The sequence below is a fragment of the Belonocnema kinseyi genome, chromosome 3 (genome assembly GCF_010883055.1).
Source record: "Belonocnema kinseyi isolate 2016_QV_RU_SX_M_011 chromosome 3, B_treatae_v1, whole genome shotgun sequence".
Lineage (NCBI taxonomy): Eukaryota > Metazoa > Arthropoda > Insecta > Hymenoptera > Cynipidae > Belonocnema > Belonocnema kinseyi.
In genome coordinates, this window is record NC_046659.1 from 63,560,956 (window position 1) to 63,574,661 (window position 13,706).

The window sequence follows — 13,706 nt, forward strand, 5'->3', positions numbered from 1 at the left end:
AAAGTAGAAATTAAGGGGGTAAAACTGTGTGCACAAAAATTAAAATTTACAAAAGTTCATAAAAACAGAAGGAAATTGCATTATATAACTTATAATACTGTATTTGTGACCACCCATCTCAAGGTCGTGAAACGCGACCGTAGTAGTGATTTACCGCGGTTCTACTGGAAACCAGTGTTATCACATAACACTCAATTCAATTTTAAAATAAATGAATTTGCATGATTTGAAAATGTAAATCTTAGAAATTAAACCATTTCACATTAAAGCCATGTGACGAGTGGGTCACGTGGCCAGATTCCTACCTTACCGCCAACTTTCTTGTTTCGCAACTTATTTTCACACGAAGCTCCACATCGAGTTAAAAATTTGGGCTAATAAATAAGAAGCACTAAGAATGGTGGGTATGGTCCTAAACTTAAATAATTATGAAAAAAGCAAAAAAAATTATTATCAACAAAATTTTTTTTCATAATTATAAAAATTTAGGACCAGGCCCACTATTCTTAGTGCTTCTTGTTTAATATCCCAAATTTCCAACCCGATGTGGCGTTTTGTGTGAATATAAGTTGGAAAATAAAAATATGGCGGTAAGGTAGGAATCAGGTCACGTGACCCACTCATCACATAGACTTAAGTCATTTCAAATTAAAAAATCTTAACTTTAAACTAATCAGAATAGAAAAAATATTAACAAGCCCAATAGAATAATTTGAATTTATTCTCTTGGATATATGATATATGAAATTTCTTACAGCGTCTCGTTAGATCACACAAGTTAATCATCGTTGCACTCGGTCCTATTCGCATGGAGGCAGTCGTTACTAAATAATAGTAAGGTTTTAATTGAAAAAATATTAAAAACCTATATGTATCAACTTTAAATTTCTTATTTACAAATAAATAAAAGGCAAAAAAGTTCCAATCTTCTTGAATCGTTATTTCAAAATTTAAAAAGAAATCATTTTTGATTCCAGGCACTAAAGACTCCCGTATTGACCCACAACACTTATACTCGATCTCATTTACAAATCAACGTTCAAACTTAGAAGTGCTTATGACAATAGTCTACAATATATGATTAAATATTTGTTTATCTACAAATTAATTAATAGAACACTACTTTGTGAGGCATGTGGAGAAAATTCGAGTTTGTTCGATGTTTTTTTTCGATTCACTCATATATTATAAATTCCCCGGAAGTAGGTTAACGGAGCACTTTGCCTTTGCCTTGCAACGTTTCTATATCGTGATAAGAAACAAGCGACGGTAAGCGTCACGTGCGCACCTGTTTCGCAGGTAGAAAGTGTCCAAATTTGTACTTCCTGACCACGTCGGTAACCTCAGAATTTCAGGAATCATTTCTCCACGTTTTTTGCCTTTAACCACAAAAAGACTTCGGGTTTTGTTTCTTGGACGACAAGAATTGGGAAAGTTCGAAGACATTCGAAATACATTCTAAATTCTAATACATTTTCCTGGACATTTTTTAAGGAACAGAAACCACTATCAATTAAAATTCTTCGCGGCGATAAAAATAATAAAGAAATTCATTTGCGAATTCACACTCTTTTTATAAATTTAAATTCCATAATCCTTAAACAGAGAAAGATTGGTGAGGCTTACAAATAATTGTCTTAAGAATTTCACACGTCTCTTTTTTTAAACTCCCGGTGCTCCACGCCAATAGGACTGCGAATCAGAGTTTGTAACGACCATAAAGTTTGCTACAGGTATAGATTTGAAACTTTTGTAATTAATTATAAACAAACTAATCGTTAGACAAAAAACCATAAATACCCTAGATCTCCTGAATATCTAGGTGTGTCTTTTCTTCAAACCATTTTTGAAGCAATTATAATTTATTTATAATTAATTTAAGTAGTTTTAAACTCATATCGGGAGCCACGCTAATGTACGCTTATTAACAAACAATTTAATTGTTCAAAAATGGTTTAAAAAAGACACACCTAGATAATTCAAAAAGAAATACTATGGCGATTTTGGTTTTTGGATCGGATGCTTAGTTTGTTTATAAAAACTACAGAACATTGAAAAATAATGTGATATTAATTTTAAAATTCTAAAAAGAGGCGAACGCAGATACTTAGGAGTCAAATCCAAAAATGGGTTTGGCTTTTTGATCTGATGCTTAGTTTGTTCGTCAATACTAAATTACTAAAATTACGAATCCATATCTTTGACAAACACCAGGGTCGTATTTTATGAGAATCATTTGAAAATCCTTCGTAATCAGTGTTCTAAATCACAATACAGATGAGGCTAACATTTGGCAAAAATATTCTTCATGGCTTGAGGAAGGTTTATCTGTATAAATTATTATATTTACCTTTTAGTTAGTAATATTTATGCAAATGGAAAATTCTAAAAAAAAAATAACTGTCAAATTAAAAACGGAAAAAAATGTTTTTACGTTATCATAACAAATAATAATTAAAACAAAAATGAAAAATGAAGATTATAATTTAAAGAATTGAAAGTAACTAAATTTTTTTTAAAACTCCTGGTTGTACGTATGTATTTTTTTAAATAAAATGATTCAAAAATTGAAAATTAAGAAATTAAAAAAACTCCCGGTTTCCGTATTCTTTAAAATTAAATTAAATAATACCAAAGTTTCTGAAATAAAAACAATAAAAATATCTTTTAAAAAACTTCAACTCCCGTTTTTCGTATTCGTTGCAATAATAGAAAATAACCTGCGTTTAAAAAGTTTCTACAGTCCAAAATTAAAAATGAATAAAAAAGTAAACAATTTTTTAATAATTTATTTTTAAAAACACTGTATAAGTTAAAATATTAGACTTTTACAATTATATGAATGAAGCATATTTTAAAAAAACTATTTATTAAAAAACTTTGAAAAATTTAATAATTTCTTTTAAAAAATGAAAATCTGGAAACAGGAACAGTAGTTAATTTTTTTAATCCGAAAAATTTTGGCTTGCTAATATATTTATTTATTTTCGCATTATTTTATTATTTCAAACGTTTTTTTCTATTAGGCTTGCTTTTACAATAAGTATCCAAATTATTAAATTTTGTTCTAAATTTTTAATATTTTATATTATACACGGAGAAAAATAGACGTTTAAATGTAGATGTTCAAATGGTAAGTTCAAAGGCACCTACCATGAAAATATTCATGCCAAACATTTACTATCTTTTTGAGATGTTAGGCGTGAAAATATTTTTATGTTAAACTGAAACACATTCAGATTGTAAAACCGTCCGAGCCCATGCGCATGAAGCTTTGGAATTTCACCATAATTGTAATATTGAAAATATATAACCCTCAAATATAGCCGTCTCTTCTTCTTCTTCTAAAAAACATTTCTGTGGCGAAATGTTGTCACAGGCTTATACTGGCTTATAGGCTTACTGGTTTTACCCCATCATTCACGGACTGGGTTGCAGTCAAGTACACGATGGGGGGACCTACAGCTTAAGGTGGGTTCCGAACCACCAGAACCTCGGTAAAGGTACATTGAAAAATTTCCAGAGGTACCGGCTCAGGGATCGAACCCCGGACCTCTGAGGTGAAGTCCAAGTATCTAACCAACTGAGCCACCGCGGCTCTTAGAGGCTCTTATTATTATTATTATTATTATTATTATTATTATTATTATTATTATTATTAAGGTTGGCTTAATACAGCCAGTATTAAGCCAACGTTAATAATAATAATAAGAAGAAGAAGAGACGACTATATTTGAGAGCTATATATTTTTAATATTGCAATTATGGAATATTAAAATTTTGGAACACTTCTGAATCAAAATTAGCTATCCTTAAATAAAATTGGATAACGATTTTTTTCTGTCTAATGGAGGGAGCAATGATCTTCAGTTTCAGGTTTATTGACTTAAAACATCTGACAAAATGTTTATAAATTTAAAATAAAATTTGAGTTTAAATAACTTGAAATAGATACAATTTTAAATTCAGATTACAGATCATTCGCTATCCGATTACTTACCCCCGTTTTTATGTTTGATTGTGAATTTAAAATATTAAACATAACCTCAACTTGACTGAATGTATTGTCTGATCGACATTCCATACCCTTTATATGTTTTTCGTTTGTATTGGAATATTCAAGTTTAATTTTAAATTCACAAATAATAAGATATCAAATAATTCCGTAAGAGATAATAAATAAGTAAACTCCTCAAATATTTACAGGCGTTATTTGACATAACCATACATGTAATATCTCGGATATTTCAGTTCAACATTTTGGATGTAAGAGAGTAACATCTCACATTTTAAAATCTACAGATGCTAACTTTGGACATCTAGATTGTGGTACTATAGTTAAACACAATATATGTTAACCCTGAAATTCCAAGAGGTTAATTCGCGGAATCGCGTGATTTTAGAGCTACAATTTTTACGTGATTTAAAGTCTTGGACTCTGTGATTTAAAAGCATAGAATTCGAGACCTGAGAACAAAGGAGCGTAGTCTAATGCCTTAAACTTCGAGACCTATGCTTTAAAAACAAGGCTTCCGAGATCTTAGTTCTCGCGCCAAAGCGTAGCCGTGAATTCATTTCCTGAAATTTCTCTCCGTGTATATGCATTGAAAATTAAAAAACAAAATTAATGAGAGAAATATCAATAAAGATTGAAGATAAATGTGCTTCAACGTAAAACTGTAAAAATAAGTTGTGTGCAAGAAATAATTAATTTTTTTATATTATTTTTTGAATTTAAAATTAGAAGGGAAGTTATGTAAGTAATCAAAGGCGTTTTTTATTTGACTTATTTTTACTTTACGGAATGGACAATCACGAATCAGATATGGATTGTCAACATTGCTCCAAAATGGAGAGTCTCAAGATCACCTGGAGATATATCTTATTTATCCTAGTGTATCATTTAAATTAAAAGTTTTAACATCTTGTTACTAAGGCAGTAGGTATGTTGAGGACAAGGGAAAAGATTGTGGATTGTAATTCCTCCGACGGTATAATTTAGTATATTCTTTCATCCTCCTAATTTGTTGTTTATTTTTTTACATTCTCATCTTTAAATAACAGAACTCGAGGAATTTTAAAATTACGAAACCAAATTTAACTTCCTTATACTTTACTTATTTTTATTATTACTAAAGTTGTATGTGCTCATCTTTTTACTAGTTGGTTTCTTACTACCAAGCCTTATACAAAAATCACAAATATAAATTTGATTTTTTTTTAACACTAAATTTTTGTATCAATGAATTATGCAATTATATAAAATTAATCTCAGCCAAATAAAAATTCTTATGATCACAAGAAAGTTCTTTCGTTTAAAGAAATTATTTTTTATTCCGATGCAAATTTTTCTTTAAATTAAAATTATTTTTTCCATTTTTAAGTTTCTTGTTTGTTAAATTAAAAAATAATGTTAAATAAACGATTTCTTTAATTTAGAACAAATATCTTTCTAAGTGTTTCAAGTGTAAATTCTAAGTTTCTCAATATTATTGGTATCTTAAGATAAAACAAATTCTTAAAAGCTAATTTAAGCAACAAAAATGAAAACCACTTCAGTTTTCGCATCGATTTCCTGAGGCTAAATGTGGCGGTTGGGAAAAAAACAATGAATGGTATACTAGTTTACTGTGTCAAGTCAAAGGATCATTACGTTAAATTACTGCATCACAGAATGAGTGATAGAATCAGGGTGATTAAGACTTTCTCGAAAATCGATGCAATTTCTAGTTTCCTTGTGATCTATACAATTTGTATACAATTTCAAACACTCTGTATAATCACAAGTAGTGATCTAATTTTGTCAAAATCATTTTTTTCCTTCCACAATTTCCATTGATTGATTATTTATCTCCGTAACACAGATTCTCTTTTTCCATAGATTCGCGATATTACCTTTTAAGTATAAATGTAAATAATTATATACAGATGCTGCAAATTCTTTTATCATAATTTAAATAACAATATTTTTTAAATAGAATATGACTAAGTATCAATAAGCTTTTATACCAAAGCGAAGCAACAATATTTGTACAATCAGATATTCTAAGAAAGCTTTTCAGAAATGAGATTCGAACTAACATTTTTGAAAATTTCACATTTGTTTGTTCCCCCCAGTGCAGTGAAACTGGAAGATGGTGGCTAGATTCACTGAAAGTCGGTGAGAGTAGACCAAATATTTTTGGTGTCCCTAGACATTTTGTAAAATGTAGGTGTTGAAATTTTAACATTTGAATATTGAATTTAGTATCTAGATATTAACAGATATTAAATTGTAATAGCTGCATTCTATTGATTCTGATCATCATTCAATAATATTATCAAACATGGGAAATTTAAATATATGGCAGGAAGGTCTACATATTTTAGGTAATGTCTAGATATTAAGTTCAATGTCTAGATCAGGGTGCCAATTGGAATCTAACGTTTTTGAATTTTTGCAGCGCTACCCATTAATTTTGTTCTTTTCAGTGAAAAAATAATCTCCTTATTTTTATTTTTGTTGCAAAAATCAGAGAGGTCATTACTTTTTGATTCATACAAATTATAAATTTTTAGCTGAAAAATACTTGTATTTACAGAAATGACTTCGTATTTAATGAAAAGTAAGCACTGAACTAAAAAAAAGAAGATATTCTTAGCTTGACAACACGAAAATCTGTAATTTAATTACAATTTAATGATGGTCTACATACCTTAGGTCCAGAATACCTCGTGACAAAAATATCTTGAATTTCGAACTTAGATATGAAAAATATACATTTACTATAGTTTAGTGACTTTTTAGTGTCTATGAACTACAATAAAGGTATATTTTTAGTCTGATACGAATACCAAGAATTTCTATCAACAGGATATACATTTTTTTAATTTATTCATTAATATGTCAAAATATTCTCTTTTTATTGTGAATAAAAGCCTATGTATATATTATTTACAAAAAAAACTGTGCGGATTATTCTAATGAAATTAAACATTTTCATTGTCCAAGACCAATAAATTGTTTCGACGTGGGAATGCTTGACTGTTGTTCTAAAAGGATTCAAAATGAATTTAAACAAACCTACTTTTTAAAGTTTGTATTTAATAGATTATGTACCTGAAACGAAGGTCGGCGCCCTCAGGAGATGGAAAAACAAGGGATGTGAGCTAAAGGGTTTTATGTCTGCCGATCTTCTCTGTGAGCAGGGATTCCGGATTTGAAATATGTAAACCCCCGCAAAAGGTGTATATGGAGTAAAAAATGCAATCTAAAGCCTATTATATCTAAGCATAATTAAAATGATATATCCCGGTCATAAATCTTAATACCTAAAATTCACAGATACTACAATCCTTAATATCAAGATATTACAGTAGATATTAACGTCTAATATATGGCTATTTAACCTTAAAATCTAGATAGTCATTTCATAGATAAATATATAGATATTCATTCCTAATATCAATTTTTCTCATTGCTAGTCATACTCTTGAACTCACAAAATTCCCGTTCATTTCCTGGCTTTCAAGGTCTAGTGGTCACCCTGAGGTTTCCAACGTAGGTACACAATAATAATATTTCTCATAACATTGAATTGCATAAGTGAGAATGAGTGAATGAGATTCTATAGAATTCCTCGAGGTTGTATAAGAACGTAGCTAATCGACGATAAGAATCAGGGATGTCAATGTAGAGTCTCGACTTACCGGAAGAGGAATCTCTGGAGGGTCTGGATGGCCTTGGTCCTAGAGGATGATGGGACTGATAGGGAGGAGGTGTCGCGGCACTATCAGAACCGATTCCACTGCTGGCAGCACTTCTCGTTCCACCTCTGTCAATGGCAGTGTTTCCACCAACGATCGTTTGATTAAGACATCGTCTGAACTCGATTCCCGCGAGATTACCACGCTGTCTGTGAACTGTGTCGTAATCTCTAGGTGGCAAAAGAATGGGTCCCGCGTGGTTGTCAGCCGAATTTCCCCTGCCTGGAACAACAAAAAAATCAAAGGATATCCTCTGGGTCTCAGTTTCTTATCTCGAGAATTCAAGCATTGAGGCATACTCAATATATGTATTACAAGGGACCTAATTGCAAAACCGATTTCAAGTCTTTCTTCACCTCCGGTTCAGATTTACAAACGATCATTTTTTCCAATAGACAGATTTCTATCTTTCATGAGTGGCAAAAATTAACTCGAATACAAACGATGACAAGTGAGTGATGGCAAATGCTTAATTTTACCCTTTCAAAATTCAGAAGTATTGAGACCATTTCTAATTAATTTTTTTGTAGACTGCCAACGGTTAGTATTAGACCACTAACTCGTTGTCCTATTGAAACTAAGCCTAGACTTTAAAAAGAGATACCGCCATCCAGAATAAAAATAAAAACATCTTTTAAAAAACGCGGCAAACTTATCAAATTTGACGTTAAGTAAGCCTTAGTTGAACTAATTGTACTTTACGCGTTGGCAGTTTATGAGGCCTATTGCTTCTAAAAAAAATAGCCCAGATTGCGTTTGACGCAATATGCATCACGTTAAATACATTCATACTATTTAGATTATCATAAAGCTTGGTACAAAAAGGTTTTTTGAGTCTCTGAATCCGAATGTAGTATTAGAATTTCAACATTCAAAATGTCGTATTCAATATGGCGGACCGACATTATGTAAAATTGGAAGATTTTCAATAAAATTCGCGCGCTAAAGTTGTTTTACGTCTCTAAATCCGAATATGGTATGAGTATTCCCAACTTAAAAATCTCTGATCCAATATGGCGACCAAAAGTTTGAAAAAATCTAATTAGTTGGCGGATTTGTATGAAAATTAGTACTAGAGATCTTTATATCCCTCAAAATGAATATGAAGCCAAATTTAGAAAATTTAGAATTGCTGATCCGATATGGTGAACCAAAATCTAGAAAAATTCAATGAATTGGCGGCTTTCAACGAGAGTCGCTACTATTTTTTCGGTTCACTGGAAAAAAATCCGATGTCCATATACAAAAAATATTAGTCATTGTCATAGCCAACCAATAACATCAAGTGAATCCCTTGGTATTAATTTTCATCATCGCCATATTAGATCAACGTTTTAGAAATTTCAAAATTGAACTTCGTATTCGCATTCAGCGACCCAAATACCTTCTTGTACCAATTATTATCCAAGTCCGAAAAGCTATAGGATTTTTCAAAATGTTTGTTCGGCATATTGGATCAGTTACTTCGAAATTTCGAATTTTGACCTAGAATTCGTATTCAATCCCCAACCTCTAATACTAATTACAATTGAAATCCGTAGAACGTTACACACACTTTGAGCTCACTTTATGATTTTCGGTCTACACAGTGAAGAGGTTAAACTTTTACTCTTGGTAGAAGCCGGGAAATTGAATTGATTAATTTGACATTTTACGAAAGTGACATTTAGAATTTTATCTTTTATTTAAGCTATTATTCCGTAAAAAATCTTCACGCTCTAGACAAAATAATTTTTTTGTACCAGCCTGCTAAATTTAAAACACGTTATCGCGCGATGGTTCGACGGTTCCATACTTTATTTTAAATTTAGTACGCTTAACAGAAAAAAAATTATTATTTCATGTACCGATTAAGCTTTTTTAATGTGTAATGGCTAAAACTAAAGATAAAATCCTAAAGACCCCTTTCGTGAAATATCAAATGAATATATTTATTTTCCTAGCTCCTGCTAAGAGTTGAAGTAGAAGTACAAAATTCTTTAAAAATCGTAATTTTATTTTTGTCTTACTTACGTGCTTATTCAATAAGCACAAAGCTTCTACTACTACTCTTCGGGGATCTTGATTGCACCTCATGATTCTACTCACAATACTGATCGTTTCAGTACATGTATTGACTTAATGATTGTAGACAATATTGATAAGGTTGTCTCCCTTCAACAACATTCTATCCCTTTTCTTTCTAACCAGGACTTGATGAATATTACCTCTCATATAATCAAAATTCAAAGCCAACCTAAAGGCTGGTGCGGAATCTCTAAAATTGATGAACATACATTCCACGTATATCTAATGACGTATGATTTGGAAAAAATATTACTACATACAAATATAAATAATAAAATCAACGCCCTGACTAATTTCCTAGTCTCCGCATTCAAGGAATTTTCTCCGCTACACGTTCCTAAAAACTTCAATAAAGCTGCCCCTGGATCACATCAGAAATTAAAAATCTAACGATGGAAAGTGATGGCAAGCACCGATTTGCAAAAATAACAAAAAGCAGTTTAATACTAGCTTAATTTTGTAAACTCAGAAAACTAGTTCAAATTAAGATTAGAGATGCGTTCAGTCAATACAATTATAACGATATTGCACAGAGTCAAAAAAGAGGATATTTAATATCTCCTTGGATATTTACATCTAATCTCGCCCAAGCATGAATCTATAGATATTAATTTTCCACTTGATGGCCTTTTAAAGACTTTTCTTTACGTTATCAGTTCCAGACCTACCATCATCATCTTCCACTACCCCTTTTAAAATGCCTCTATTAAACTTGCCTTTCCAAATATCTTTCCTATTCTATTGCATATTTATAATGCTTTCCTTCAGATCGGTATCTTGACAGGTATCTGGAAAAAGGCTGTTATTTTCCCTATTCCCAAAATTTCTAAACTCACTCCCCTGAAAGAATTCTGGCCAATTTATATTTCATGTGTACCGTCTAAGCCAGTTGAAAAACTGTTCACCTTCAACTTTTCAAATTTCTCGACATATCTATGGCCACTGACCCGATGCAATCAGTTTTTCGGGCAAAACATAACACTCTGCCTGCTTCCCTTAAATCAACGACGGATCTCAAATTAGAACTGGATAATAGGGACATGACGATTATTGTTCTATTTCATTTTTGGAAGGCTTCTGATATGATTAACCATAAGTTACTTCTACCAAAGTTGAAATCTTTCAAGGTATCAAACACCGACGTCAAATGGTTTAAATCATATTTTGATAATCGGTCTCAAAGAATTATCAATAGTGTTGGTGGGCTTTCTGGTTGGTAGGAGGTCAAAAGTGGGGTTCCCAAGGGCTCTGTTCTGGCACCCCTCGTCTTCAAATTGTTCACCTCTGACCTTGTAAGTGAACTTCAACGTTGCATCTACAACAAATATGGTAAAGATTTCAAAATTTACTTATCGGGATGCAGTTCTTCACTAAGTAGATTACTTGTTTTAGTTCAGGAGCATTTCGATCACGTTATCCTCTAGGGTTGGAAGAATGGAATTACTCGTAATCCGGGCAAACTCAGGAAATTGTTGTTGGACCTACTTCAGCTCGCTTGAAACTCTAGCATCATTTTCACCCTTTTGTATCGAGAATATCACTGTCCCTTTTTTGAAATGGTTAAAGATCTGGGATATTTCCATAACCGTACCATGTCTTGGAAAAAACGGATGTGGAGCATCTCGAGGAAAACATATAGTATATAGGAATAATAACTCTTTACCTACCTCGCCTCAAATACTTTTGGTTAAGAGTATAATCTTGCCCCATTTTGAATACGGTTGTTTAGTATTGATGGTGATTTGTCTGACGATTTAAATCTGAAGCTCTAGCGTTCTTTAAGTGTATGGGTTCCTTTTATCTACAATTTACCTAAATACAAACATATAGCTCCATACAGGCTTAATGTAGCCAAGAGAAGGCCCTTCTTTATGGGTAATTTGCTATACACTCTTTTTCTGATCAAAGCTTCTATGGAACGCGTCAGCTTCAAAAGTCATTTATAGTAAGAGGTGACCGGTTATGGAATGAAGTACTATACGAAATTAGAAATACACCTTCCCTGTATCATTTGAAAAATCTCTTCTTCATATATTTGTGCAATACTTCTAATTCAAATCTTGAAATTACTCTCCGGTAAACTCTCATATTTAATTTTAGAACATTTCATCTTCGCATTTCCTTCTGCTTTTATTAACTTTCTTAAATTTTTATTTATTGTACATAAGTTTTTCTCGCTTTATTTTTTCTTTTAACATACACAAGGGCTACTAATTAATCAATCAATGTTAATTACTATGCATTAACCTCATACCTAATTTGATACGTATTTTGAGGTCGATGCTATTTATTCTCTGGATTGAATTATAAAATTAATCAAGTATTCCACCGATCAGTGCTTGCACAAATTTTTAATGACCTTGTATTAGCCAGTTCGTTAGAGGGATATTTAGTATTTAGTCCTAGGGACTTTTTTCAATTCATAAAGATACAAGGCTACATTCTTGTAGTCAATGCTAATTTAACGCAGAATTAATAAGCTTTCCAACTTTTTTTTAAAATTTAAATATTTATAGGTTCATCTATTTTCTGGACGGCGTTATCACTGTACCTACCCTTCAAAGTTGAGGTTAATTTGTAATACGTAGGTCATCCGGTTAGTGGTCTGATACTAACCGTCGTTGCGTAAATCAATAATTTAGAATGTTTTAGATTTTAGATATAAAAGCTTTCAGAATATCGTACCGAACATTTGAACTTCTAGTTCTCGTGTTACAATGAAAATTATTCAAAATAGTCTCAAATTGTTGAGAAGGCATGAAACTTGGCATATGTGTTCTTTGTGACATAAAAGTTCTTAGACTCCTACACAAATTTTCTCTTATATTTTTCGATATTTTGAATTCTATTTTGAGTATTTAAAAAAATATTTTTTTTTGTATATTAATTATACTTCTTTCTGAAAACTAAAGAATGTGTAAGAAGTCACTTGCATATGATCATCAGGTAGACAAAAAATTAGTGATGTCGATTTTATTTGTTTATGCTTCCTCACAGAGGAAGCTTTGTAGTCATTGGAATTTCAAATATTTGTTAAATGGTCTAATTAAACGTTTAAATGTTATAAGAAATTAGGTGCGTGTGTATGTGTGAATGAGTGTGTGGATGTCGCCCTTTTTTAACACAATAACTTAAAGGCGGTTATAGATAAATTGATAATATCGAAGGTTTATTATCACCAATAATATCTGAAAACTGATTCAGAATAAAATTTGAAAATATTTATTACATTTATTTTTAGCTCTTTACAATGTTTTACAAATTGGTTTTTTATAGTAAAACTTTTTTCACGAACACACGAAGTGTGTTCAAAAAATAAAGTGACTTTATGGTTTTCTCAAAAAATATTCATTTATTCCTCAATATTTATGTTGTCCCCTTCAAAGTAATCCCCCAGAGATATAATGCACTTGTGCCAACGCTTTTTCCAATCATCGAAAATCGATGTCCTTTCATGGATCTCTTCAGTTTTGGGAAAAGAAAAAAGTCACTGGGGGCCAAATTCGGTGAATATGGAGGCTGAGGCATGACTGTGGTGCTGTTTTTGTTCGGATCTTTTGATCAAAATTAAGCAGTTTTGGAACAAATTTCGCTGACACACGTCTCATGCCCAAAACGTCCGAAAAGATAGCATGGCATGAGCCAACCGATATATGCCAACATCCTCAGCAACTTCTCTGATGGTAATTCGGCGATTTTTCAACACCATTTCTTCCACTGCTTGAACGTTTTCATCTGTTGTTGACGTGCTGGGACGTCCAGGGCAAGGTTCGTCTTCGACATCCTCTCAACCTTCTTGGAACAGCTTGTACCACTTATACACATTTTTCTTACTCAGAGTAGACTCACCGTATGCAAATGTCAACATTTCAAGAGTTTTAGAGCACTGGATT

At 31.7% G+C, this 13,706-nt stretch overlaps 1 protein-coding gene across 1 annotated transcript in view; it reads right to left on the bottom strand.

The window, feature by feature from the left end:
- The window catches only part of LOC117169497, a 91,496-nt gene that overhangs the window by 28,413 nt on the left and 49,377 nt on the right, over positions 1 to 13,706 (bottom strand). Inside the window, exon 5 of the mRNA XM_033355909.1 lies at positions 7,690 to 7,968. Within this exon, the coding sequence (XP_033211800.1) occupies positions 7,690 to 7,968 (279 nt within the window). The remainder of the gene's footprint in view (positions 1 to 7,689; positions 7,969 to 13,706) is intronic.